Source organism: Hylobates moloch, unplaced genomic scaffold, assembly GCF_009828535.3.
Source record: "Hylobates moloch isolate HMO894 unplaced genomic scaffold, HMol_V3 SCAFFOLD_10, whole genome shotgun sequence".
NCBI lineage: Eukaryota > Metazoa > Chordata > Mammalia > Primates > Hylobatidae > Hylobates > Hylobates moloch.
Genome location: NW_026652285.1, coordinates 96,918,848 through 96,943,377, shown reverse-complemented (window position 1 = coordinate 96,943,377; position 24,530 = coordinate 96,918,848). Strand labels below are relative to the sequence as shown.

General features: G+C 52.5%; 1 protein-coding gene across 1 annotated transcript in view; it reads right to left on the bottom strand.

The window, feature by feature from the left end:
• OLFML2A (olfactomedin like 2A) overlaps window positions 1-21,538 on the bottom strand; it is a 34,570-nt gene extending 13,032 nt beyond the window's left edge. Inside the window, exons 1-3 of the mRNA XM_032165102.2 lie at window positions 21,422-21,538; window positions 11,566-11,829; window positions 3,426-3,533 (exon numbers count right to left, since the gene is read on the bottom strand). Of these exons, the coding sequence (XP_032020993.1) occupies window positions 3,426-3,533; window positions 11,566-11,829; window positions 21,422-21,511 (462 nt within the window). The 5' untranslated portion in view covers window positions 21,512-21,538. The remainder of the gene's footprint in view (window positions 1-3,425; window positions 3,534-11,565; window positions 11,830-21,421) is intronic.
• Between the last annotated feature and the right edge of the window lie 2,992 nt (window positions 21,539-24,530).

The window sequence follows — 24,530 nt, the reverse complement described above, 5'->3', positions numbered from 1 at the left end:
CACCCAGTCCCTTATTGATGGTTACTTTTTTTTTTTTTTTTTTTTGAGATGGAGTCTCACTCTGTCGCTCAGGTTGGAGGGCAGTGGTGCGATCTCGGCTCACTGCAAGCAATTCACTGCAACAACCTCTTCCTCTCAGGCTCAAGTGATTCTCCTGCCTAGCCTCCTGAGTAGCTGGGACTACAGGCACGTGCCTCCATGCCTGGCTAATTTTCGTATTTTTAGTAGAGACGGGGTTTCGCATGTTGGGCAGGCCGGTCTTGAACTCCTGACCTCAAGGGATCCACTCACCACAGCCTTGCAAAGTGCTGGGATTACAGGTGTGAGCCACCACCCCTGCCCATTATGGATGGTTACTTAAGTTGCTTCCAATCTTTTGCTACATTAAAATTACTTTAAAATTGTATACATAATACATAAATACCTTCTGCTTGTAAAATCTTCAAACAATGTAGATGCAGTGAAACCCTTTGGGGTTTTGCTGAGGGTGAATCTCTGCTCCCTCCAAGTCTCCAACTTCTCTCCTGGGCTGAGCCGGCACCTCTCCCAGCACTGAGCCCTGCCTTTACTCCCAGGCCTGTTCTCCTTCCCTCCCTCATCTCCCCTTGCTGGGGGTCTGGCTCCCTGCCTACTTTTAGCAGCTCCCACACCAGCTCCTGGATCTACTCCTGGTTCTGAATCCTGCCAGGAGCAGACAGACTGCTTAGAACCGCAATGCCCCTCACTCTGTGACCTCCCACTATCTAGGGATCTCCTTTGCTGGGCTGTCGCCCAAGCTGGCCTTGTTCCCTGGAGAGGACTTGGAAACCTGTGGGGCCTGGCAGGTATCAGTCCCAGTTCCCCAAAGCTCTAGTAGATCTGGGATTCTTTCGTCTGAGTCTACTTTTCAGCTAAAGCAGGAGAGACAGAAGTCAGAGGCAGAAAGCACCAGTTTGCTGAGAAACCGCGGAGCAACAGAATTATGGGTCCAGAATTTCATTTGTAGAAATCGTTACAGAGGAAAAGATAACCTAAAAGTGACTGACGTCCAGTCAGCCCTGGGTGACTCGGGTTCAGGGACCAAGAGGCAGCAGCCAGGAGTCAGATACCCTTGGGTTCAAATCCTTGCTCTCTACTTCCTGGCTGGGTAACTTGGGCCAGTAACTACTTCTCCAAGCCTCAGTTTCCCTGCCTGTAAAGTGGGCTATTATGTCATCATAATAACAACTAAATGGCAGGGTCACTGTGAGGACCAGAAAGGCTATGGAATATGAAAGTGCATTTTAAACTAGATTCCAGGGGCTGGGTGCAGCGGCTCATGCCTGTAATCCCAGCACCTTGGGAGGCCAAGGCCGGAGGATGGCTTGAGCCCAGAAACTTAAGACCAGCATGAGCAACGTGGTAAAGCCCCATGTCTACAAAAAACACAAAAGACTAGCTGGGTGTGGTGGTGTGTACCTGCAGTCCCAGCTACTTGGGAGGCTGTGGTGGGAGGATCAGTTGATCCTGGGGGATTGAGGCTGCACTCTACCCTGGCCTACAGAGTGAGACCCTGTCTCAAACAAACAAACAAACAAAAAACTAGATCCCAGGGATGACAGAAGTCAAAGTGTATGACAGACTTCCTCAGCCTCATCACTATTGACATTTGCCAGATAGCTGTTTGCTTTTGGGGACTGTCCTGTGTATTGTAGGGTATTTAGCTGAATCTCTGGCCTCTAACCAGTAGAATCCCAGTAGCACCCATCCTGTCCCCCACTTAAGTTGTGACAACCAAAAATGTCTCCAGCTATTGCCAGCTTTCCCCTGGGGGCAAAATCACCTCTGGTTGAGAACTACTGGTGTCAGGGAAGAGAGCAGAGGGAAGCTGAGACCCCAAGTTGCTGCTGACCCCCTGGGAGGTTCTTCCCTTTGGCAGAGGGAGCCAGCCTCTCCCGAGTGAGGCTGTTCTCTCCCCAACTCCTCCCAGGGTGAACAAAAGCTTTTTGCTTTTACTTTTTCCATAAGGTTATCACTTAGTAAACCATGGTTAACAGAAGCAAAGCAAGATAATGCAAAACAGAAGATAATTACAAAGTCATTTTTCTGTGGCTGTGGAAACCATCTCTGGTTTGTTCCAGGCCTAGCAGATATACCCTCCAGATCATCTGGCTCAGAGTTACACGAAGTGGGTTAACATTTCCTGAGGTTACAAGAGGAAAGATCAAAGGAGAATAACTTCAGAGCCAGTAACGGGAGGGCCTGGAATGTACTAGCTGCACAGGAAATACTGGGACACAGAAGAAATTCACCAAGTGTCAGCTTTCTCCCTTGCTGCCAGGGGCTTGGCCAATAGTAGGTACATACCAAACACTTTTTGAATACTTAAAGCCACTGTGATCCCAACTTTGGGGTGAGGAAGGGGTTAATCTCCCACCCTGGGGCACAGGATGCCCAGGTGCCCCCTCCCTCTGTAAAGGAAGCTGGGAAAGGAAGCCCCCACGCCCGCTCCTGGCAGCTGTAGGTCCCCAGACTCCCAGTGGCCCAACAGAGGCCGGATGCAGGAAACAGGCGGAGGTGAGGCTGTGCCAGCAGAGATACAAACCTCGAACCTGCAGCCTGGACCCCCATGCTCACCCAACTCTGTCCTTGTCCCCAGGGGCAGTCCTGATCCCCTGCCCAGTCCTATATATAGCACATTCACCCTGACCAGGGCAGGACACATAGCACCTCTGCCTCCACGGCAGCTGGGCACTAGCCCAGTGGGCTCGGTCAGTCCTGCCATGTTTTACCAACCCAGGGGGCACTCCGACAAGGTATCTTATTTTTTACTTTGAGACAGTCTTGCTCTGTCGCCCAGGCTGTGGCATGATCTTGGTTCACTGCAACCTCCGCCTCCCAGGTTCTAGCGATTCTCCTGCCTCAGCCTACTGAGTAGCTGGGATTACAGGCGTGCATCACCACACCTAATTTTTGTATTTTTGGTAGAGATGGAGTTTCATCATATTGGCCAAGCTGGTCTCAAACTTCTGGCCTCAAGTGATCCGCCTGCCTCGGCCTCCCAAAGTGCTGGGATTATAGGTGTGAGGCACTGTGCCAGGCCACTGAGCCACCATGCCCAGCCACCAAGGAATCTTGTGTGAATGGTACCCCCAGAATTTTGGGTCCTGATCTTGGTGCACTGGGGGCAACTGCAAGTTCCAGCTCCCTCTGAACCCCTTTCATACAACCAGCAGGTGCCTCGGTTTCTCCACTCAGACTTCAGCTTCCCGCAGGCCCTTGAGCCAGTTAGACCTCTTCCCAGAGGCTGGACCCTGTCGCCCGCATTTCCCTTCCCCAGCTCCTGGCTGGAGTCTGGCTTCCCATGGTCACCAGGGTGAAGCCTGGATTGCCCAGGCCCCTTCGGACAGTGCCCTCGGCCCCCAGCACCACACCAGCCTTGCCTCTGGCGGCAGCCCCGCCCTTACCTCTTCCAGTGTGTTCATCTGGGAGGCCACCTTGTGGACGTAGGCGTGCACCTTCATCAAGTCCATGCTGTACAGGGTGCCCTCCAGGAGATCCACCATGGACTGCAGCTGCCCGGGGAAGGGGGATGGTTAGGCAAAGAGTGCAGCATGTGGCCAGCCAGACACAGAGGGTAAAAGGAACCCTGCTGCAATTGAGAACTCCAGAACCTGGGCCAGGCGCTGTGGCTCACGCTTGTAATCCCAGCACTTTGGCAGGTGGATCACCTGAGGTCAGAAGTTCAAGACCAGTCTGGCCAACATGGTGAAACACCATCTCTACTAAAAATACAAAAATTAGCCAGGCATGGTGGTGTGCACCTGTAGTCCCAGCTACTTGGGAGGCTGAGGCAGGAGAATCGCTTGAACCGGGGAGGTGGGGGTTGCAGTGAGCCGAGATCACGCCACTGCACTCCAGCCTGGGTGACAGAGTGAGGCTGTCTTCCAATAATAATAATAATAATAATTAAAATAAAAAAGAACTCCAGAACCCCAGAGCCTCAGACTGGCTGGCATGGGCCCTGAGCACTCACCAGCCCCAGCCTGCTAATAATCACAAGAAAAACCACAGATTCCATCTTCTGAGCCCTTACCATGTGCCAGGCGCTGTGCTAGGGGCTTTAAGGAGTTATACCAATTAATCATTGTAACAACCTCATGAGGTGTGTAGTGGGCACTGGAGGAGTTTGGATCTTCTGAGATCCCTCTTACTAGTTTTTGTGCCCGTCCCTGGCTTCCATGTGCCTGCATCTGTCACTCTCTTTAGAGTTGCTTTGCCCCCAAAGTGCCAGGGAGTATACGTCCTCTTGCAGCTGCCTTGAGGCAATGATCTAGTGACATGGACATCTATAATCCCAACTTACTAGCCCCAGTGGGGATGAATTGAGCTGTTGTCCCCACTCCAGAGATCCTCTGGGGATGTGACTGAGGCTGGCACTTTTCCCAAGACCACACCCTCACTTGGATACACTCTTCTCCCCACCCTGCGTCTCCCACTTCATTTCCAGTTTCTCTGGGGAGTATTTTCTTTTTTTGTTTATTTGTTTTTCAGAGACTCCGTCACCTAGGAAAGAGTGCAGTGGCACAATCATAGCTCACTGCAGCCTCGAACTACTGAGCTCAAGCAATCCTCCCACCTCAGCCTCTGGAGTAGCTAGGACTACAGGTGTGCACCATCCTGCCTAGCTAAGTGTTTTATGTTTTGTAGAGATGGGATCTTACTACGTTATTCCAGCTGGTCTCGAACAATGATCTTCCCACCTTGGCCTCAAGTGATCCTTCTGCCTCAGCCTCCCAAAGCACTGGGATTAGAGGGATGAGCCACCACGCCCAGCCCAGGAGTATTTTCAAAATAAATCACTTGCACGTGAATCTCTGGCTTCAGAGCCTGCTTCTGGCGGCCCGAACTAACACCAGGTATGGACAACTTTCACCCTCATTTTACACATGGAAAAGCTGCAGTTTAGAGGGGGGAAGTGACTTGCCCAAGGCCACGCAGCTGTTCAATGGTGGAACCAGGAGCAGAACCCAAATTCATATAAATCCACATCTCTTTCCCAATATTCGGCGGGAGAGATATCATTAATCGCCGTCTCCTTCCTATCATGCTTTATGGCTCCTGTCTCATGGTCAGACGGGGAAATGGCAGCCGAGAGAGGGAAGGCCCTTGCACAACAGGTCAGCAGCAGGACCTGGAGCAGCCGCTGGGTCTCCCTTGCCCAGCCCAGGGCTCTGCCCTACAGCTTCCCCTCCCCCTCTCCTCTCTGTCACGCCTCATCAGGATATAACACTCCCTCCAGATGGCCAGAATGCCAGAGTGTCAGGGAGACGTTGGCACAAGGGGCTGGGTGGGAAACCAGCCTTCCCTGGCTTCTTGGGAAGGGCAATTCCTGGGGCCCACCCTCACGCGCAGCCCCACCCTGAGCCCTCAGGCATTTCCCGGGGCCTGCACAGGCCAGTGCTCCTGTCTGGTCCCGGCTGGCTGTTTCCAAAACAGTTTTACTCCCACCTTCCCAGGGGATCTCAAACTGTTTTAAGCCAGGGAGCTTTTCTTTGAGCAGAGGCTGATCTCTAAAACAGAGACAGGGGCGGGAGGCTCTGCTGGAAGCAAAGATAGGCTCAGTGGCTTCTCTGCTCTCCCACAACCTGGCTTTGGCCCCGAGGGTCTGCATGGGACCCCTGGGGCTCTATGGAACACAGTTTGAGAATCATGCCCATAGACGCTTCTGTGCCTCAGTTTTCTGCGTTAAGAAATGGGACGATAGCGCCGTGATAAGGAGGAGTAGTGTATGGACAGAGCTCAGCACTGCGTGGACACAGAGAGGGCTTTATGAAGCCCAGCAGCACTGATGGCTCCTCCCAGGGGCTACATGGGAAGCTCCCAGCTTCACTCTGCTGCCTTCGTGGCCACCAACACTGGCTTTGGCGTGGGTCCCTCCCTTGCGAGATGACCCTCTGTGGCGCCCCACTGCCCACCTGTGGCTTCTCATCTCCGGAGTCTGGCATCTGACCCCTCCGTGATCTGCCCCTGCCACCCTCCTCCAGGCCAGCACATGCTTACTCAGTCAGGCACTGAGGAGGGTGATAAGCAAGACCAAGGGGCACCCTGGTCTCTCACAGGCTGCCAGAGACAGGCTGCAACACACAGGTGCCCAGATCTGGGGACAAAGGTAGTGACACATAGGTATCCAGATCAGGGGACACAGGTAGTGACACACAGGTGCCTAAATCAGGGTCACAGTGACACACAGGAGCCTAGATCAGGGGCGCAGGTAGTGACACACAGGAGCCTAGATCAGAGGACAGAGGCAGTGACACACAGGTGCCAGAATCAGGGGCACAGGTAGTGACACACAGGTGACCAGATCATTAATGATGGGTGCTGATCTCTTCTGGGTGCAGGTGTGGATCAGGAAAGGCTGTCAGGAGGAAGTTTTGTTTGGGTCGAGCTTTATAGGAGGAGCACTAATTAGGCAAAGATGCCCAGGAAAGGACATGCCAAGTAAAGGGAGCAGCCTGTGCTATGAACTGGAGGAGAGGAGAAAGATGGTGTTTCCAGCCATGCCACTCAATGTGCGATCTGCTGAGCCGCACAGGTTCAAACTGCTTAATACCAGCCTGTGATACAATCATTACAGAAAATGGGAGTAGGTTTTTTAGGAACTTTTGTGGCCACTTGACAGAGCAATTTTATACCTGTTGAATCTCACAATAAAACACTAGGTTTATCCTGTGTATGTCTGGCTTTGTTTCATTTCTTTTTTTTTTTTTTTTTTTGGGGGGACGGAGTCTCGCTCTGTTGCCTAGGCTGGAGTGCAATGGCACGATCTCCACTCACTGCAACCTCTGCCCCCCGCGTTCAAGCATTTCTCCTGCCTCAGTCTCCCAAGTAACTGGGATTATAGGTGCCCGCCACCATACCTAGCTAATTTTTTGTATTTTTAGTAGAGACAGGGTTTTATCACGTTGGCCGGGCTGCTCTCAAACTCCTGACCTCAGGTGATCCACCTGTCTCGGCATCCCAAAGAGCTGGGATTACCCTTATGATGCACTGCGCCTGGCCTGCCTCATTTCGTTTCTCTAATAATTCATTCGTATAGCATTTTACAAAACTATTGGTTCTTGAGAGACCTTTAATCTTTAAAAAACTGGCCCTTCGCCACAGATAGCTTGAGAAGCGCTGTGCTAGAGGAAGTCACAGGTGCTGGTGTGGCCAGAGAAGAGATAAGGCTCATGCCACACCCACCCTACTTGCCATTACCCAGAAATGCCCTCCTTTCCTCTCTGCCTGAGGGACTCTTACACATCCTTCAAGGCCCAGCTCTATCCTTCTGTCCCCTCCTTGGGGCTCCCACAGTCCCTGGGATGTCCCTTGGCCACAGTCCCTGATCACACTGCCATTACTGGGGTCAGCAACTGTGTCCTCAGAAGCCTGGGGACTCCTCGAGGCAGGAGCCATGTCTGGTCCCATCAGGAAGAAAAAGGAGTGGGGAGGTGACAGGCACCCTCCAACCCCCAGTCAAGACGGGGACAGTAGTTATGTTACTCAAAGTATCTCTCCTACCACAGCCATGCTGCGGAGGACAAACCACAGCTGGAGCTATTAGCTTGAGGGGAAGGGCTGGGGTAGAGATGGGGTGGGATATAGAGTAGGTGCCCCAGCCCCATCCTGTGGGCTCCCCTTAACCTCCTTTCTTGGGGGATGCTTATAGAGAACATCCTGCTGAGAGAGGGGGAGCCAAGCTGAACAGGAGGAAGCCCCAACCCTGTCTCCTACTGCCTCTGCCGCCTTCTCCTCTTGGGGGTCCCTGAAAGTGTACCCACTCCCACCCTTGGGGTGCCAGTGAGGCAGCGTATCCTCTCCTCCTCCTCCAGCCCCACCTGCCGGGTCAATCCCCCATTACCCTAAGCCAGTTCTGCTGACCCAGAGCCCTGTGGCAGCTGTGCACTGAGAAGGCCTAAGGGATTGTGGGCTCCTGGCTGAGAAAGCGGTCTCATGACCCTTCAGTGGGCAGGGGACAAAGTAGAGGATTCCTGGGTTCAAATCTTAATACTTGGTTCATGCCTGTAATCTCAGCATATTGGGAGGCCGAGGGACGTGGATCACTTGAGGTTAGGAGTTTGAAACCAGCCTGGCCAACATGGCAAAACCCCATCTCTACTAAAAATAATAAAAAAAAAAATGAGCCGGGCATGGTGGCGCACGCCTGTAATCCCAGCCACTCAGGAGGCTGAGATGAGAATCACTTGAAAGCGGGAGCGGGGTGGAGGTTGCAGTGAGCCAGTGAGCTGAGATCACGCCATTGCACTCCAGCCTGGGCGATAAAGTAAGATTCTGTCTCAAAAAAAAAAAAAAAATCTTAATACTGCCACTTTCTTGCTGTATGATCTTAGGCCACAGCCCCTCTTTGGGCATCAGATTCTCCCACTAGTAAAGCTGGTACCATAAGTCTCCTCTCCAACGGGTTGTAGCAAGGATTAAATTAGCCAAGAATTAAATTAGCCAGCGTTTATGAAAGGGCTTTGTGTCCTCATGTCAAACGTGTACAATTCAGTTATCGAGAAGTTGACTTGAGCAGAAATTGGGTTTGTTCCTGCAACTGAAGACTGACCTATGGCCTGGGTGCCTCGAGTCTGCAGGGTCCTAAGTGAGACCCATGGAGACAGTGTGATCCAGGGACTGCCAAGCTGTCAAGATGCCACTTTGCTTAAAATTCATTCCCCCGACTCCCTACCCAATTTTGAGAGCTTGGCATTCATTCAGGCGTTACAAAAACAAAACTAAAGTTGAATTTGAAGAAAACATTTTTAGCCAAATGTTGGGAGACAGTTCTTCACGGATCTCTTGCTTTTCTGCATGACTTGCGTGCAGAGGCACTGACTGTCTCTGTGCTGAGCCATCTAGCTGTATAGTGAACAGCCCTGGAAGACAGAGACACTGTTTCCTTCCAGAGGAAAGGGCAGGCATCCTTGGTGCCCATTATAAAAGACTCAGATTCTCTAAGCTCAGGGCTCCTTTCTGTAACACACCTTATTATACATGCAGGTGTTATCTGACCCTCACTGCATTAGCCCATGGCAATTGGAGCCTGGGAAACCTGGCAATTGCTGTAATAAAGTCCTTTGTCTTTGAACCAGGAGGCTGCATCTTCTGCCAGCTTCCATGAAACTGGCAGGCTAACTTGTTAGCTTACAAGTAGGGTAACATCTCAGACCTTCCACAGTTTCTGACACCAAACAGGCAAAATAGAGGGAGAAGTTATAAAAGAAAAACATACTTTCAAAAGGCACCAAACTGGAAAGGCACAGTGACTCACGCCTGTAATCCCAGCATTTTGGGAGGCTAAGGTGAGAGGATTGTCTGAGCCCAGGAGTTTGAGATTAGCCTGAGCAACACAGCAAGACTCCATCTCTACAAACATTTTTAAAATTAGCTGAGCCTAGGGGTGTGCACCTGTGGTCCCAGCTTGGGAGGCTGAGGTGGGAGGATTGCTCGAGCCTAGGAGGTTGAGGCTGCAGTGAACTGTGTTTGCACCACTGCACTCCAGCCTGGGCAACAGAGCAAGACCCTGCCTCAAAAAAAAAAAAAAAAAAAAGGCAAAAACAAAAAGACACCAAACAATCTGGTCCTTTACAAAAAGGAAGACAGGAAAGCAAGGTGGTTTAGAACTCATGCTCTGGACACAGGAGGACCTGGGTTCAAATCTTAGCTCCACCAGATCCACTGAGCGCCTAGCTGAGCATGGTACAAATGGCATGAAGGTGCTCACTGGCTGTGGGGACTGAGATCTATCCCAGACGTGTCTAACCAAACCATGGGTCCTGGTCGGGGGCCCTGGTCTGGGGCTGTGTTGCCCAGAGGTGGTGCCTCTTCTCATCTTCCTATGGGGGCGCTCAACGATTTCTTTTCTTTTCTTTCCTTTCCTTTCCTTTTCTTTTCTTTTCTTTAGGATCCCCTCCCCTCCCTTCCTTCCTTTCTTTTTTTTTTTTTTTTTTTTTTGAGGTTTGTCTATCCCCAGGTGAGTGCAGTGGGCAATCTCGGTCATTCACGCCATTCTCCTGCCTCAGCCTCCTGAGTAGCTGGGACTACAGGCGCCCGCCAACACGCCCGGCTAATTTTTTGTATTTTTAGTAGAGACGGGGTTTCACCGTGTTAGCCAGGATGGTCTCGATCTCCTGACCTCGTGATCCGCCTGCCTCGGCCTCCCAAAGTGCTGGGATTACAGGCTTGAGCCACCGCGCCCGGCCCCCTTTTTTTTTTTGAGATGGAGTCTTGCTCTTGTTGCCCAAGCTGGAGTGCAATGGCACGATCTCGGCTCACTGCAACCTCTGCCTCCTGGGTTCAAGCGATTCTCCTGTCTCAGCCTCCCGAGTAGCTGGGATTACAGATGTGCACCACCATGCGGGGTTAATTTTTGTATTTTTAGTAGAGACAGGGTTTCACCACATTGGCCAGGGTGCTCTCGAGCTCCTGACCTCGTGATCCGCCCGCCTCAGTCTCCCAAAGTGCTGGGATTACAGGCATGAGCCTCCGCACCCGGCCTGGGTTTCCTTATTTTTTTTTTTTGAGACCGAGTCTCGCTCTGTCGTTCAGGCTGGAGTGCAGTGGCGTGATCTCAGCTCACTGCAGCTTCTGCCTCCTGGGTTCAAGCGATTCTCCTGCCTCAGCCTCCCGAGTAGCTGGGATTACAGGCACCTGCCACCATGCCTGGCTAATTTTTTGTATTTTTAGCAGAAACAGGGTTTCATCATGTTGGCCAGGCTGGTCTCAAACTCCTCACCTCAGGTGATCCTCCAGCCTCAGCCTCCCGAAGTGCTGGAATTACAGGCATGAGCCACCATGCCTGGCCGAAGGTTTCTAATTCGCACAAAAGTATGGCATAGATTGGAGGCTGCCCATCATTATGTGAGGTTGGGCAAGTTACTTAAGTTCTCTCAACCTTGGTTTTCTCACCTCTAAAATGAGGAAATGATCCTATATTTCACAGTATGGTTTAAGAACTCAGAGAATGCCGGGCACGGTGGCTCACGCTTCTGATCCCAGCGCTTTGGGAAGGCCGAGGAAGGCAGTTCACTTGAGGTCAGGAGTTCAAGACTGGGAAACATGGTGAAACCCTGTCTCTACTAAAAATACAAAAGTTAGCTGGGTGTGGTGGTGCATGTCTGTAATCCCAGCCACTCAGGAGGCTGAGGCAGGAGAATCGCTTGAACCCAGGGACGGAGGTTGCAGCAAGTCGAGAGCGTGCCACTGCACTCCAGCCTGGGTGACAGAGCGAGACTCTGTTTCAAGAAATAAATAAATAAAATAAAATAAAATAAAAACGATCCACTGCCACAAGGTGTAAAGTATAGCTAGGTGCCAACGGTTGAATTGGTTTGGGTAAAATACAAGACACTGGAATAGGTGATAAACTAGCAGAAGAATCCTGCCTTTGTCACTTCCTGGCAAGAAGTGACTTCCCCTCAGGGAGCCTCAGTTTTCTCATCTGTGAAATGGGGCAGTAACAGCACTCGCCTCACAGAGTGTGTGGAATTTCCACTGGCAGGACAGCAGTCTCCAGCTCATGATAGGCCCTTACTCCCTCCATCACCCCACCAAGTCTACCTTGAGGAGCTCAGGCGCCTGCTTTTTGAGTTTCTCCATCTTCCACTCGTTCTCACAGGGGTTGAGAGAGGAGGGAGGTGCGGTGCAGGAGCAGCGGCAGTCAGTGCCCGAGCTCACGGTCTCCACCGTGTAGAAGTCCTCCACGCGCGCCCGCCCACTGCGCACTCGGCTGCACGCGTCCTTGCTCAGCGGCCGCATGATGCACTTGCAACGGCAGTCGGAGCCCTCCGAGGTCATCCTCACCTGGTCCAGGTCCCCAAACACCTGTTGTGGGGGGGCAAGAGGGGCTCCAGTGAGTTGCTGCTAGGCAGTGCTACGGCAGGGAGGAAGGGAGAGATGGCAGAAGCCAGCTGGCCAGCCAGCCTTGGGATGAGAGTGTTTGGCAGGTAGGAGGCGGTGCAATTAGAGGTGGTGAAGGCCTTTTAATAATAATAACTCTGTGTGTGTGTGTGTGTGTGTGTGTGTGTCTATGTCTCTGTGTGTGTATTTTTTTTTTTTTTTTTGAGATGGAGTCTTGCTCTGTCGCCCAGGATGGAGTGCAGTAGCGCCATCTCGGCTCACTGCAAGCTGCCCCTCCTGGGTTCATGCCATTCTCCTGCCTCAGCCTCCTGAGTAGCTGGGACTACAGGCGCCCGCCACCACGCCCAGCTAATTTTTTGTATTTGTTAATAGAGATGGGGTTTCACCGTGTTAGCCAGGATGGTCTCGATCTCCTAACCTTGTGATCCGCCCACCTCGGCCTCCCAAAGTGCTGGGATTACAGGCGTGAGCCACCACACCTGGCCTGTGCATGTATTTTTAAAGACAGGCTCTCTCTCTGTTGCCCAGGCTGGAGTGCAGTGGCCTGATCATGGCTCACTGCAGGCTTGACCTCCCAGGCTCGAGCGATCCTCCCACCTCAACCTCCCTAGTAGCTGGGACTACAGGCATGCGCCACCATGCCCAGCTAATTTTTGTATATTTTGTAAAGATGGGGTTTTGCCATGTTGCCCAGGCTAGTCTCGAATTCCTGGGCTCAAGTGACTCTCCCTCTTCCATCTCCCAAAGTGCTAGGATTACAGGCATGAGCCACCGTGCCCAGACTTTTTGTTTTGTTTTGTTTTTTTGTAGAGAAAGGGTCTTGCTGTTTGGCCCAGGTTGGAATGCAGTGGTGGGATCACAGTTCACTGTAACCTCAAACTCCTGGGCTCAAGCAATCCTCCTGTATCAGCTTCCCAAGTAGCTGAGATTATAGGTGCATGACACCACGCTCGGCTAATTTTTAAATTATCTGTAGAGATGGGATCTCACTATGTTGCCCAGGCTGGTCTTGAACTCCTGGCCACAAGTGATCCTTCTGCCTCAGCCTCTCAAAGTTCTGGGATTACAGTATATGCCACCTCACCTGGCTTGACAATTTCAATATTAATGGCGCTGTGAAAAAGTTTGGTGATTCCTCAATAAGTTAAACATAAAATTCCCGTAAGATCCAGTAATTCTACTCCTGGGTATATACCCAAGAGAATTGAAAATGGGTATCCAAAGGCCAAGCGTGGTGGCTCACGCCCGTAATCCCAGCACTTTGGGAGACCGAGGCGGGCAGATCACGAGGTCAGAAGATCGAGACCATCCTGGCTAACACAGTGAAACCCCGTCTCTACTAAACAAAATACAAAAAATTAGCCGGGCGTGATGGTGGGTGCCTATGGTCCCAGCTACTCAGGAGGCTGAGGTGGGAGAATGGCACGAACCCGGGAGGCAGAGCTTGCAGTGAACCAAGATCGCGCCACTGCACTCCAGCCTGGGCGACAGAGTGAGACTCCATCTCAAAAAAAAAAAAAAAAGAAAATGGGTATCCAAACAAAGACTTGGAAGTGAATGTCCACGGCAGCATTATTCACAGTAGCCACAAGGTAGAAACAACCCAAATGTCCATCAACTGGATAGAGAAATATTCAGCCATAAAAAGGAATGTAGGGCTGGGCACAGTGGCTCACGCCTGTAATACCAGCACTTTGGGAGGCTGAGGCGGGCGGATCACCTGAGGTCAGGAGTTTGAGATCAGCCTGGCCAACATGGTGAAAACCTGTCTCTATTAAAAATACAAAAATTAGGTGGGCATGGTGGCGCATGCCTGTAGTCCCAGCTACTAGAGAGGCTGAGGTGGGAGGATCACTTGAGCCTGGGAGGTCAAGCCTGCAGTGAGCCATGATCAGGCCACTGCACTCCAGCCTGGGCAACAGAGTGAGACTCCATCACAAAAAAAAAAAAAAAAAAGTAAAATGCGGTACTGATTCATGCTACAACATGGATAAATCTTGAAATATTATGTTGAGAGAAGCCAGACACAAAAGGCCACGTATGATATGGTTCCATTAATATGAAATGCTGTATCCAGGAGAGGCAAGTCCATAGAGACAGCAAACAGATTAGTGGCTTCCAGGAGTTAGAGAGAGACGGAAATGGGGAGTGGCTGCTTAATTGGTATGGGGTTTCCTTTTGGGATGACGAAGATGTTCTGGACTATTAATAGATAATGGTGATGGTTGCATGATATTGTGAATGTACCAAATGCCACTGAAGTGTATACTTAAAAATGATAATTTTTGTTATTTTGTTTTACTATGATAATAAAAATTATGGAGACCTTTTATTGATCACTTATATACCAGGTTTCACATACATTACACTTTTAAATAATACCTCTGGCCGGGCACGGTGGCTCACGCCTGTAATCCCAGTACTTTGGGAGGCCGAGGCGGGTGGATCACCCAAGGTCAAGAGTTCGAGGCCAGCCTGGCCAACATGGTGAAACCCTGTCTCTACTAAAAATACAAAAATTAGCCAGGTGTGGTGGTGGGCACCTGTAATCTCAGCTACTCGGGAGGCTGAGGCAGGAGAATCGCTTGAACCCGGGAGGCGGAGATTGCAGTGAGCCAAGATCGTGCCACTTCACTCCAGCCTGGGCAACAGAGCAAGATTCTGTCTGTCTCAGACAAAAAAAAAGAAAAAAAAAAAACTACCTCTGTGTGTTGGGGAGGTGTTGTGACCTTCAAAGCCCTTACCATGGCCTTCAAGGCCCATGTGAGTTGATACTCTCCCTTGAACCGCTCCTTATTGCCCTTCCCTTTCAATGGCTCTTTCCACTCCAGCCTCACGGCTTTTGCATCTGCCATACCCTCCCCAGAAACTCCTATCCCCCAATATTTCCGTGGCTTACTTCCTTGTATCACTTAATTCTCTGCTCACATGTTACCTCCTCTGAGAAGCCTTCCCTGACTGCTCACCTCCTGTTACTCTCTATCCCTTCATCTAGTGGCTTGGTTTTCTTTACTGCACCTATTACTACCTAAAATATGAGATCTGATTTTGTGTATATTCTGTCTCCCCCACACTATAGGTACCATTAGAGGCAGGGCCTTTGTCTAGTTTCCTCCTATGTCTTCATAACAGTGCTTGCCTGGCCTGCAGTAGGAGCTCTGTAATTATCTGTTGGGTAAATGAGCCTGCATTTTGCAGACATGCTAGAGCACAAGGTTAAGAGCATGGCATCTGGAGCCTCAATAAGATTGTAGGCAACTTAATATTTCTGTGCCTCTGTTTCATCTGTAACATGGGCTTTCACGTCATGAGGTTGTTGTGAGGATTAAGTGAGTTAATACAAGTAAAGAACAAGGCCTAGCACATACTGAGTGCATCTTAAGTGTGAACTATTCTTCTTCTAATTATTATTATTATCATTAATATTATTTTGAGACTGGGTCTTGCTCTGTTACCCAGGCTGGAGTGGAGTGGCCTCATCACACCTTGACCTCCTGGGATCAGGCGATCCTCCCACCTCAGCCTCCCAAGTAACTGGGACTACAGGCATGTGCCACCATGTCCGGCTAATTTTTGTATTTTTTGTAGAGATGGGGTTTCACCATGTTGGCCAGGCTGGTCTCAAACTCCTGGGCTCAAGTGATCCTCCCACCTTGGCCTCCCAAAAAGCAGGGATTATAGGCGTGAGCTACCGTGCCTGCCCCCACTGCTTTTTCTGCAGCCTGTGGAGGGGCAGGGGAAAGTGAGAGGTGGGGAGCGTGGGGAGGAGGGTGGCTATGGGTGTGTCCTGGGCTCTCGGTGGGTGAAGTGTACTCTGGGCCAATTCTTCTCTGCCTGTGAACACCAACAGTCAGGCTCAGGGTCCTGTACATTCCTCAGAGTTAGCGCCCTAACTCTGCCTGTCCTTCAAGACTCCCGGGTCCCCTTCCCAGCTCTGCTGGAATCCCTTGCCACTCCACCCACTCCCGCAGATGGGGTCAAGAGCCTAGCAGGTAGATGTGGGTGTGTTCTGTGTGGCCAGGCCAGGGAAGCCTCCTCCTGGGGACTCACCCATACTCCCAGCACCCACCCGCACCAGCAGCTGCCTCCACATCGGACCGTGACATTCCTTCCCTCCTCAGATGAGGTGCTACCTCCTGATGGGGGCGGCCAAGGCCCTGACATGGACCAGGAATTGGAATAAGGCCTCTGCTCCCAGTGCCAGCTGCCAGGCACCCAGGCAGGGTCCCCCTTCCTGTGACTGCTACATCCTGTGCTTGGCTGGAGGGTAGCAGAGCGCCAGGGGGAAGAGCCAGACCTGGGCTTAAGTCCCAGTTCCCATACCTCCTCCCTGCTTGGCCTTGACCCCTCTGAGCCTCAGCTTCCTCCTCTGTAAAATGGGGAGAATCACAGTCCCTTTGTCATAAGCTCATGGTGAGTCTGAACAATCAACGCATGCAGGGCCTCGGCATGGAACCTGGCACAGAAGAGCTGCTCTCTGAGGGGTACCTGCTATCACAATCACTGCTGATAACTCTCCCTGCCATTTGCTCATTATTTTCTACCTCTCTGTGCTCTCACCATAACCCCACCTCAGAGAGGAGAAAGCTGAGCATCAGAGAAGACTAGGGGCTTGCCCAGGGTCACACAGCATGGCCTGACTCCAAAACTTGGTTTACATGTTGCCCCTCTCATGGCCACCCACAGTCACCAGGCAGGGGCTTCTCCCTGAGCAACTGGGCTGGGACAGATGGGTCTGTAGAGAGGGGGCCCTGGGCTGGGCCCTGGGGGGCATAGAACCTGGGGCTCCTACTAGGCCCAGCCTACCCTGCCCTTGGCACGAAGTCTGGAGTTGTGCCAAGCAGGAAAGTCCCTGCCTTGGCCCTGCAACTCTCCCTGCAGCCTTGCTTAGCACACACTGATGCCAAAGCCCCCAGAACCAGGAGTGGTTTGTGCTTAAAAAGGTACTCAGCTATTTGCAAGGAAATTCCACAGTGAGATGAAGGTGTATTCGAGATTTTTCTGCAGAGAGATGGATGAGTCTAGCTAGAGTGGAGGAGAGGGCATTCAAGCTGTGAAATGTTCCAGCAACTGAATAGACTCAACTTGTGTCTTTTTATTTTTTTTTTGCCAGATTCTTGCTCTGTTGCCCAGGCTGGAGTGCAATGGTGCGATCTTGGCTCACTGCAACCTCTGCCTCCCAGGTTCAAGTGATTCTCTTGCTTCAGCCTCCTGAGTAGCCAGGATTACAGGTATGTGCCACCATGCTCGGCTAATTTTTGTATTTTTAGTAGAAACGGCGTTTCACCATGTTGGCCAGGCTGGTCTCAAACTCCTGACCTCAGGTGATCTGCCCACCTCGGCCTCCCAAAGTGCCAGGATTACAGGTGTGAGCCACCACACCCGGCCAACTTGTGTCATCTTGAAGTTGGGTCTGCCCTTTTCCCTCATGGCCAGCCCCGCCTCACCATGAGGCAAAGACCTCCCTGAGAGCACAGTGCCAGTTGGGCACCTCCCCCTGGATGCCCAGAGGTACCCCAAACTCAATCCATTCAAGCTGGACCCAGCCTCTTCTCCCAGACCCATGTCCACTTACCCTCCTGCCCAGCCTGGATCTCTGAGCCTCCCTCTTATCCTGGATAATCTGTCAGTCATCGTGTTCTTCTGACCCTTCATCCTAAATATCTCCGACCTCTGTCCCCTGCTCTCCACGCCACAGCCATAGCCCTAGTTCAGGCCACATTAACTGCTGCCTGGACAACACAGCAGCTTCCTGTGTTTGATGAATCTCCCAAAAGCTCCTCCTTGGTAATCTACTTTACTCTTGCTCCACAAACCTCCATGGATTCCTACTCCCTCCACGAGTTCTCAACTGGGGGCCATGCCTCAGAATTGCCTGGGGGTGTACCTGGGAGCTGCAGATGGCTGGGTCCTACTCCAACCCAATGGTTCAGACGCTTTCTGGCTCCCCAGCCTATCTGGATGCTTCCTAGAGGCTCCAGGGCTCCAACTACTCAGGCTCCCTCTGTTTAGGAGTTTTGAACAACCTCAATCAGACTCTTTTGAGCCTCAGTGTTCAAGACCATAAAATGGGGAAGGGCCGCTGAAGCCTCAGAGTGTTGGCACAAGGGATGTGTAAGATTCTGCATGTAAGTGCTGGGGACATGGCTTGGTACATACGATGCTCCTCAAGGCTCTGCCCCAAATGCCCCAGCCAAAGGGAGTGTTGGGATAAGACCCTCCTTGCAGAGACACCCAGCAGGGCTTGGCCTGGCCTCGGTCTTGAGGTGTCGAAGGAGGCCTCCATCACTATGTGGCCCTCGCCTGCCGGAGAGCCTGTTTCCAATTACACCCACAGGCGGAAACTCCCGGAGCGGAGGCGAAGCAACACCTAAACCCCTGGGACTGGCCTGGCCTGGAACATCTGATCCAGCCCCGGACACCACCGCCTGCCTGCTCTAGCCCCTCCTGCTCCCCTGGCTGGGCTCCCACAGGCCTTTGGGCATCCCTCTGTCCTTGGGCCCCTGATCAGCAGGCTGACCAAAGACCCCCTTCCCACCCCTTGATGCTGGAGGGAGTGAGGCACCGGCAGCCCTTTCACAGATGGGGAAACTGAGGTAGAGATGGAAAATTCTCAGCCACATTCCAAGAACGCACAGCAAGAAGCAGTTCCCCAGAGGTCTGCGGTGCCATGTTTGGGTGTCATGTGGTTACCTGTCCATTCCAACCTCTGTGCTGGGCAGCCCTTCAGAAATACCAGGGAAGCTGTGGGGCCCCCCTCCTCCTCCCAGCCCCGACAAAGCACTTCCTTAGATGGAAACTCAAAATCCAGTTTAGGACAGACCTAGTTATAAACATGAAATGAAAACACGTTGAGCAAGGAGCTGGCCAAGGAGACCAACAGAGTCCTGGGGGTGAGCTGCCCTGTACACCTGAATGTGCTGGGCAGGAGGGGAGACTAGAGCTCCCAGGAACAGGAGGCCTAAGGAGGGGCCAACTTAACCCTTTAGGACCCTACATTGACTTCAAGTCCCAGACTGGCCCTCCGAAGGGCTCATCTTCCACTCCAGGGAAAACGGAATGGGCTTAGAGAGGAAGGGGGGGTTTGTGATGGGGTGGGGGCGGGGGGAGGGATCGGGTGATAATGAAAACAGCTTTCTCTGCAGAGCCAGCAGGAGTCTGGCTGAGCTAAGGAATGCAGAGTAAATTCACCCATCACTTGATTTTTATTTTTCCCAGCTGGCTGAAGTGGTTTGGGGGTGGGAGGTGTCTGGGGTAGGGCGGTGCTGAGTCCCCCAGCTGTTCATCCTGCAAGCTGTAGGTTGTGCCTCTCCACCCCACCAGCCCCAGCTTGTTCTGGGACAGCTAAACACCCCCCCCCCCCCCCCCCCCCCCCCCCCCCCCCCACACACACACACAACCTAGCAAGTGTTTGGCTGACTCACTACACAAACAGGGTGTTGGGTTTTCTTTGTCTCTGCTTTGTTTAGAATGTGAGCTCTCCCCCACAAGCTCTACAGCTCTCTGCACAGAGGATGCCCAACACCAAATATCCCTCCCAGACAGAGATCCCAGTGGTGACAAGGCACTGATCAGGTTATCTAGGATTTTCTACTCACTTGTCCTCATACCTGAGCCAGATCAGGGAATCCCAGAGGGCCCCATATGGAAGGAAGGTTGGGGAGATGTTTCTCAGATGAAGAAACTGAAGCCCAGAGACAGGCAGTGATTTGCCCAAGGTCACACAGCAGAAGAATAGCAGAGGAAGGCCAGAACCTAGGGTTTTAAATGTACAAGCCAGCTGCCTCTGTGAACACCCTCATTTCCCCACCTGTAAATTAGAAAAAATACTCATTCCCTCCTTGTCTCTGGAGTACATGAGCAGCATTGTACGTGGGTGCTTTCATGCCCTGAGCTGAATCAGGCTGAGGGTTGGCCAGTGCCCACTGCTCATATACTCACCGTGTGGCTAGTGGCTTCTGTCTTTTATATGTCCGTGAGCAGGCAGGACAATCACATTCTACCAGGAAAGAGGCTGGAGAGGTACTGGAAGTCACTCTTTTGCCCTCACGCTCTGTGACCAGGGCTCTGGTCCTGCTCCTCACTCTCCCCAAGGTCTGTCCGTTTTTTTTGTTTTTTTTTTGTTTTTTTTTAAGACAGAATCTTGCTCTGTTCCCCAGGTTGGAGTGCAATGGCGCAATCTCCACTGACTGCAACCTCCGCCTGCTGGGTTCAAGCGATTCTCCTGCTTCAGCCTCCCGAGTAGCTGGGATTACAGGTGTGCACCACCACACCTGGCTAATTTTTTTTTTTTTTTTTTTTTTTGTAGAGACGGGGTCTCACTCTGTTTGCCTAGACTGGTCTTGTGCCACTGCGCCCAGCTAATTTTTGTATTTTTAGTAGAGATGGGGTTTCACCATATTGGCTAGGCTGGTCCAGAACTCTTGGCCTCAAGCGATCCACCTGCCTTGGCCTCCCAAAGTGCTAGGATTACAGGTGTGAGCCACTGAACCTGGCCATCACGGAGTCATTTCCAGAACACCCCAAGTGCTCTGGTGCTAAGTATTTTTTTTTTTGAGACGGAGTCTCGCTCTGTTGCCCAGGCTGGAGTGCAGTGGCACGATCTCGGCTCACTGCAAGCTCCGCCTCCCGGGTTCACGCCATTCTCCTGCCTCAGCCTCCGGAGTAGCTGGGACTACAGGCACCCACCACCACGCCCGGCTACTTTTTTTTGTATTTTTAGTAGAGACGGGGTTTCACTGTGTTAGCCAGGATGGTCTCAATCTCCTGACCTTGTGATCCGCCCGTCTCGGCCTCTCAAAGTGCTGGGATTACAGGCGTGAGCCACCGCGCCCGGTCTAGTGCTAAGTACTTTACAGGCATGACCACACCGCATCTAGAGACCATCAACTGCAGGAAGTGGGTCCCATGATTCTTCCTGTATCTACAGGTGAATAGACGGAGGCTCAGATGGGCGATGGCACCGGCTGAGAAGCGGATGTGCGACTGAACCCAGGTCGGCTTGACACAAGAGCAGATCCTCTTAGCCACAGCAGAGAACAGCTCAGACCACCTCTGGAGCTACCCAGTCCTCCAGGGGGTGCACCCGGTCCCTGGCAAGAACATCAGAGGCCAGGCAAGTGGCCAGCGCGGCTGCGTTCATGGGGTAGAGAGGACCCCCAGTCCCTAGCGGGCCGTGAAAGCCATGGCCCAGGGCTTGCTGCAAGCCTGGGAGTCGCTGAGTAACAGTTGCCAGGAGCTTCCCCTACGAACCCCGAGTCTGGCCAGCACTCCGGGGAATCCCCCGGCCCCTCCGGGAATCGGACCCGGTCCCAGCGCCCCTTCCTCAGGCCCCGGGTCCCTAGCATCCCTACATCTCCAGCGCTTCTTCCTCCACGCGCTCCTCTCTCGGGGCCCCTGCCCCTGCGGCTTCAGTGCTGAGAAGTCCCAGGTTCAGTCTCTCGGCTCCCGGCTCCTCCGCCCTGGCCCCGGCTCCCTCCCGGGCCGCACCCCCGCCACAGCGCCCCCTCGCGCCCCGCTACCCGCTGAGTCGCGCAGGTCCGAGGGGCGCGCGTACCTTACTGTCGGCGCGCGCGGGGCGGCCGCTCAGCAGCAGCACTAGTGGCAGAAGGAGCAGCGGCCGAGGCGGGAGGGCGGCAGCAGCCATGGCGCCACCGGCACGGTAGGCACAGGCGGCCGGGCACGGACGCTGGGAAGCGCGGGCTGCACTGTGAGCTCCGCGCCTTCGCCCGCTCTGCCTGCCCCGCGCCCCGCGCCTGCACCCTGCTGCCCGCCCCGCGCCTCTTCCAGCGCCGCCAGGGGCGGAGCTAGGGCGGAGGGGGCACCCCGCCCCGCTCCGCCCGCCGTTCGCGGGGCCTCCCCGTCGTCGTGCGGTTCTCCCAAGGGCATCCCTGCCCGCGCGCCAGGGTGGGTCTCGATCGCAGCCGGCAGGAGCAATGGGGCCAGGGCGAGGCGCGTGGGCTCCTCGCACGGACTCAGGTCCTGTCCTGTGAGCTGTGGGACCTTGGGCGTGTCCCTTCAACCTCTGTGTGCCTCAGTTTCCTCATCTGTAAGATGGGGGACTCGTGCTTTCCTTTTGGAGTGTTTGTAAAGTTCGCATGAGCGACAGATGTTCCCAGGGCACGTGAGCCCTTGGGCTCTCCGATGCCACCCACTTCTGGACAGGGACCTGACTGCTGTAAGCCTTCCCAAGGCTCAGCAACCCCAACTTGTCTTCCGTCTTTCATTTCTCCTTCCCTCTGGAATCCCTCCTGTCGGCTCACAAACTCCAGTAGCTTCCCGCTTTCAAATTTTTTAAATTTTTATTTTTTTTTTTTAGGTAGGGTCTCACTCTGTTGCCCAGGCCATAGTGCAGTGGCGCGATCGCAGCTCACTACAGCCTCGACCTTCCCAGCTCAAGTGATCGTCCCACCTCAGCCTCCTGAGTAGCTGAAACTACAGGTGTGCACCACCACACCTGGCTAATTTAAAGTTTTTTTTTATTTTGGCAGAGACGGGGTCTCACTCTGTTGCCTAGACTTGTCTCGAACTCCTGGGCTCAAACAATCCTCCCACCTTGGCCTCCGAAAGTGTTGAGATTACAGGCATGAGTCACCGCACCCAGCATTTCCTTTTTTTTTTTTTTTTTTTTGACTGGGTCTTCCTCTGTCACCCAGGCTGGAGTGCTGTGTTGCGAATACAGCTCACTGTAGCCTCAACTCTCCAGCTCAAGCTATCCTCCTCCCTCAGCCTTCTGAGTAACTTGGACTACAGGCATGTGCCACCATGCTGGCTAATTTCTGTATTTATTTTAGGGATGGGGTCTCCTGTGTTGCCCAGGCTGGTCTCAAACTCCCGGGCTCAAGCAATCCAGCCACCCCAGTCTCTCAAAGTGTTGGGATTACAAGTGTGAGCCACCATGCTTGGTCTCATTTTCTTCATAGAATTTATTGCTCAATGGGACTGTCTTTCTTGTTGGTGTGTATGTTTCCTTGTGTTGGAGCATGACTTCCTAGGGCACATTCTTAGTTTCTCCCCATGAACATCGAACTCAGTGGTTCTCAAAGTGTGGTCCTTGGTCTCAGCCTCCGCATCATCGGATAACTTGTTAAAAATGCAAACTCTCCCAGCCTGGGCAACATGGTGAAAACTCGCCTCTACTAAAAATACAAAAATTAGGCTGGCGTGGTGGTGCATGCCTGTAATCCCAGCTACTCAGGAGGCTGGGGCAGGAGAATTGCTTGTGAACCCGGGAGGCAGAGGTTGCAGCGAGCCGAGATTGCACCACTGCACTCCAGCCTGGGCAACAGAGTGAGACTCCGTCTCAAAAACAAACAAACAAAACCAAAAAACGGCGTGGTGGCACGTGCCTGTAGTCCCAGCTACTGAGGAGGCTGAGGCACAAAAATCACTTGAACCCAGGAGGCAGAGGCTGCAGTGAGCCAAGATCGTGACACCGTACTCCAGCCTGGGTGACAGAGCAAGACCTTCTCAAAGAAAAAAAAAAAAGAAAAAAGAAAAAAGAAAAAGAAATGCAAATTCTCAGGCCCCACTACAGACTCACAAAATCAGAAACTCTGGGCGTGGAGCCCAGCAATCTGTGTTTTAACACACCCTCCAGGGCTCCAGGGGGGTTAGGGTTTGAGAACCACTGACCTGGTACAAGGTACGGTGCTCCACAACTCTCAGCTGAATTAAAGAACCCTGTGCGAAGCACACACTGAGTACAAATAAGCTGCTTCTTCTTCTTCTTCTTTTTTTTTTTTTTCTTGAGACGGAGTCTCGCACTGTCGCCTGGGCTGGAGTGCAGTGGCGCAATCTCGGCTCACTGCAACGTCTGCCTCCCGGCTTCAAGCGATTCTCCTGCCTCAGCTTCCCAAGTAGCTGGGACTACAGGCGCCTGCCACCACGCCCAGCTAATGTTTTGTATTTTTAGTAGAGACAAGGTTTCACTATGTTGGCCAAGCTGGTCTCAAACTCCTGACCTCGTGACCCGCCCGCCTTGGCCTCCCAAAGTGCTGGGATTACAGGCGTGAGCCACCACACCCGTCCACAAATAAGCTTCTTCTGTAACTAGAGATCCCCTGGGAGGCATCAAAACCGGGGCTAGATTAGTGTAAAAAGTAAATATTGTGTATGTTCTTATGGACATAAACTATCTGAAAAAAATGCAAAAAGTCAGCATGGTGGTTCTAAGGAGATCCAGGGAGTAAGAACTTTCATTGAATACTTGTTTGCATCCTGTGGATTTTGTAATATGTGTGTCCTATGTATTCAAAAACGGGACAGAGTGTACTTAAAAGAAATCGAAGCAGGCAGGGGGGATTCACTACCCCAGCCCTTTCTCGATGAACGCAGCGTGGCTCTGACTCTAGGTAGGACAAGGAAGAGCAAGGCTGCCGTCACTAGAGGAACTCTGCCCCCTGCTGGCTGTTTCCCCACATGACCTGATCATCTCTGGCTGCCTCCTCTTTACCCTTCTCTCTCTCAGTGGGCTCTGGTCACCACGGATTCTCCCAGCTCCTCAAATGGGCCAAGCCCTGATCTGGCCTTGGGAGCTTGGCACATGCTGTTCCTTCCACCTGAAAGCCTTCCTCTCCACCTAGTCTCACTTCTAGTCATCCTCCCGATTGAGCTCAGTCAATCTGACCCGCCTCGGCCTCCCGAAGTGCTAGGATTACAGGTGT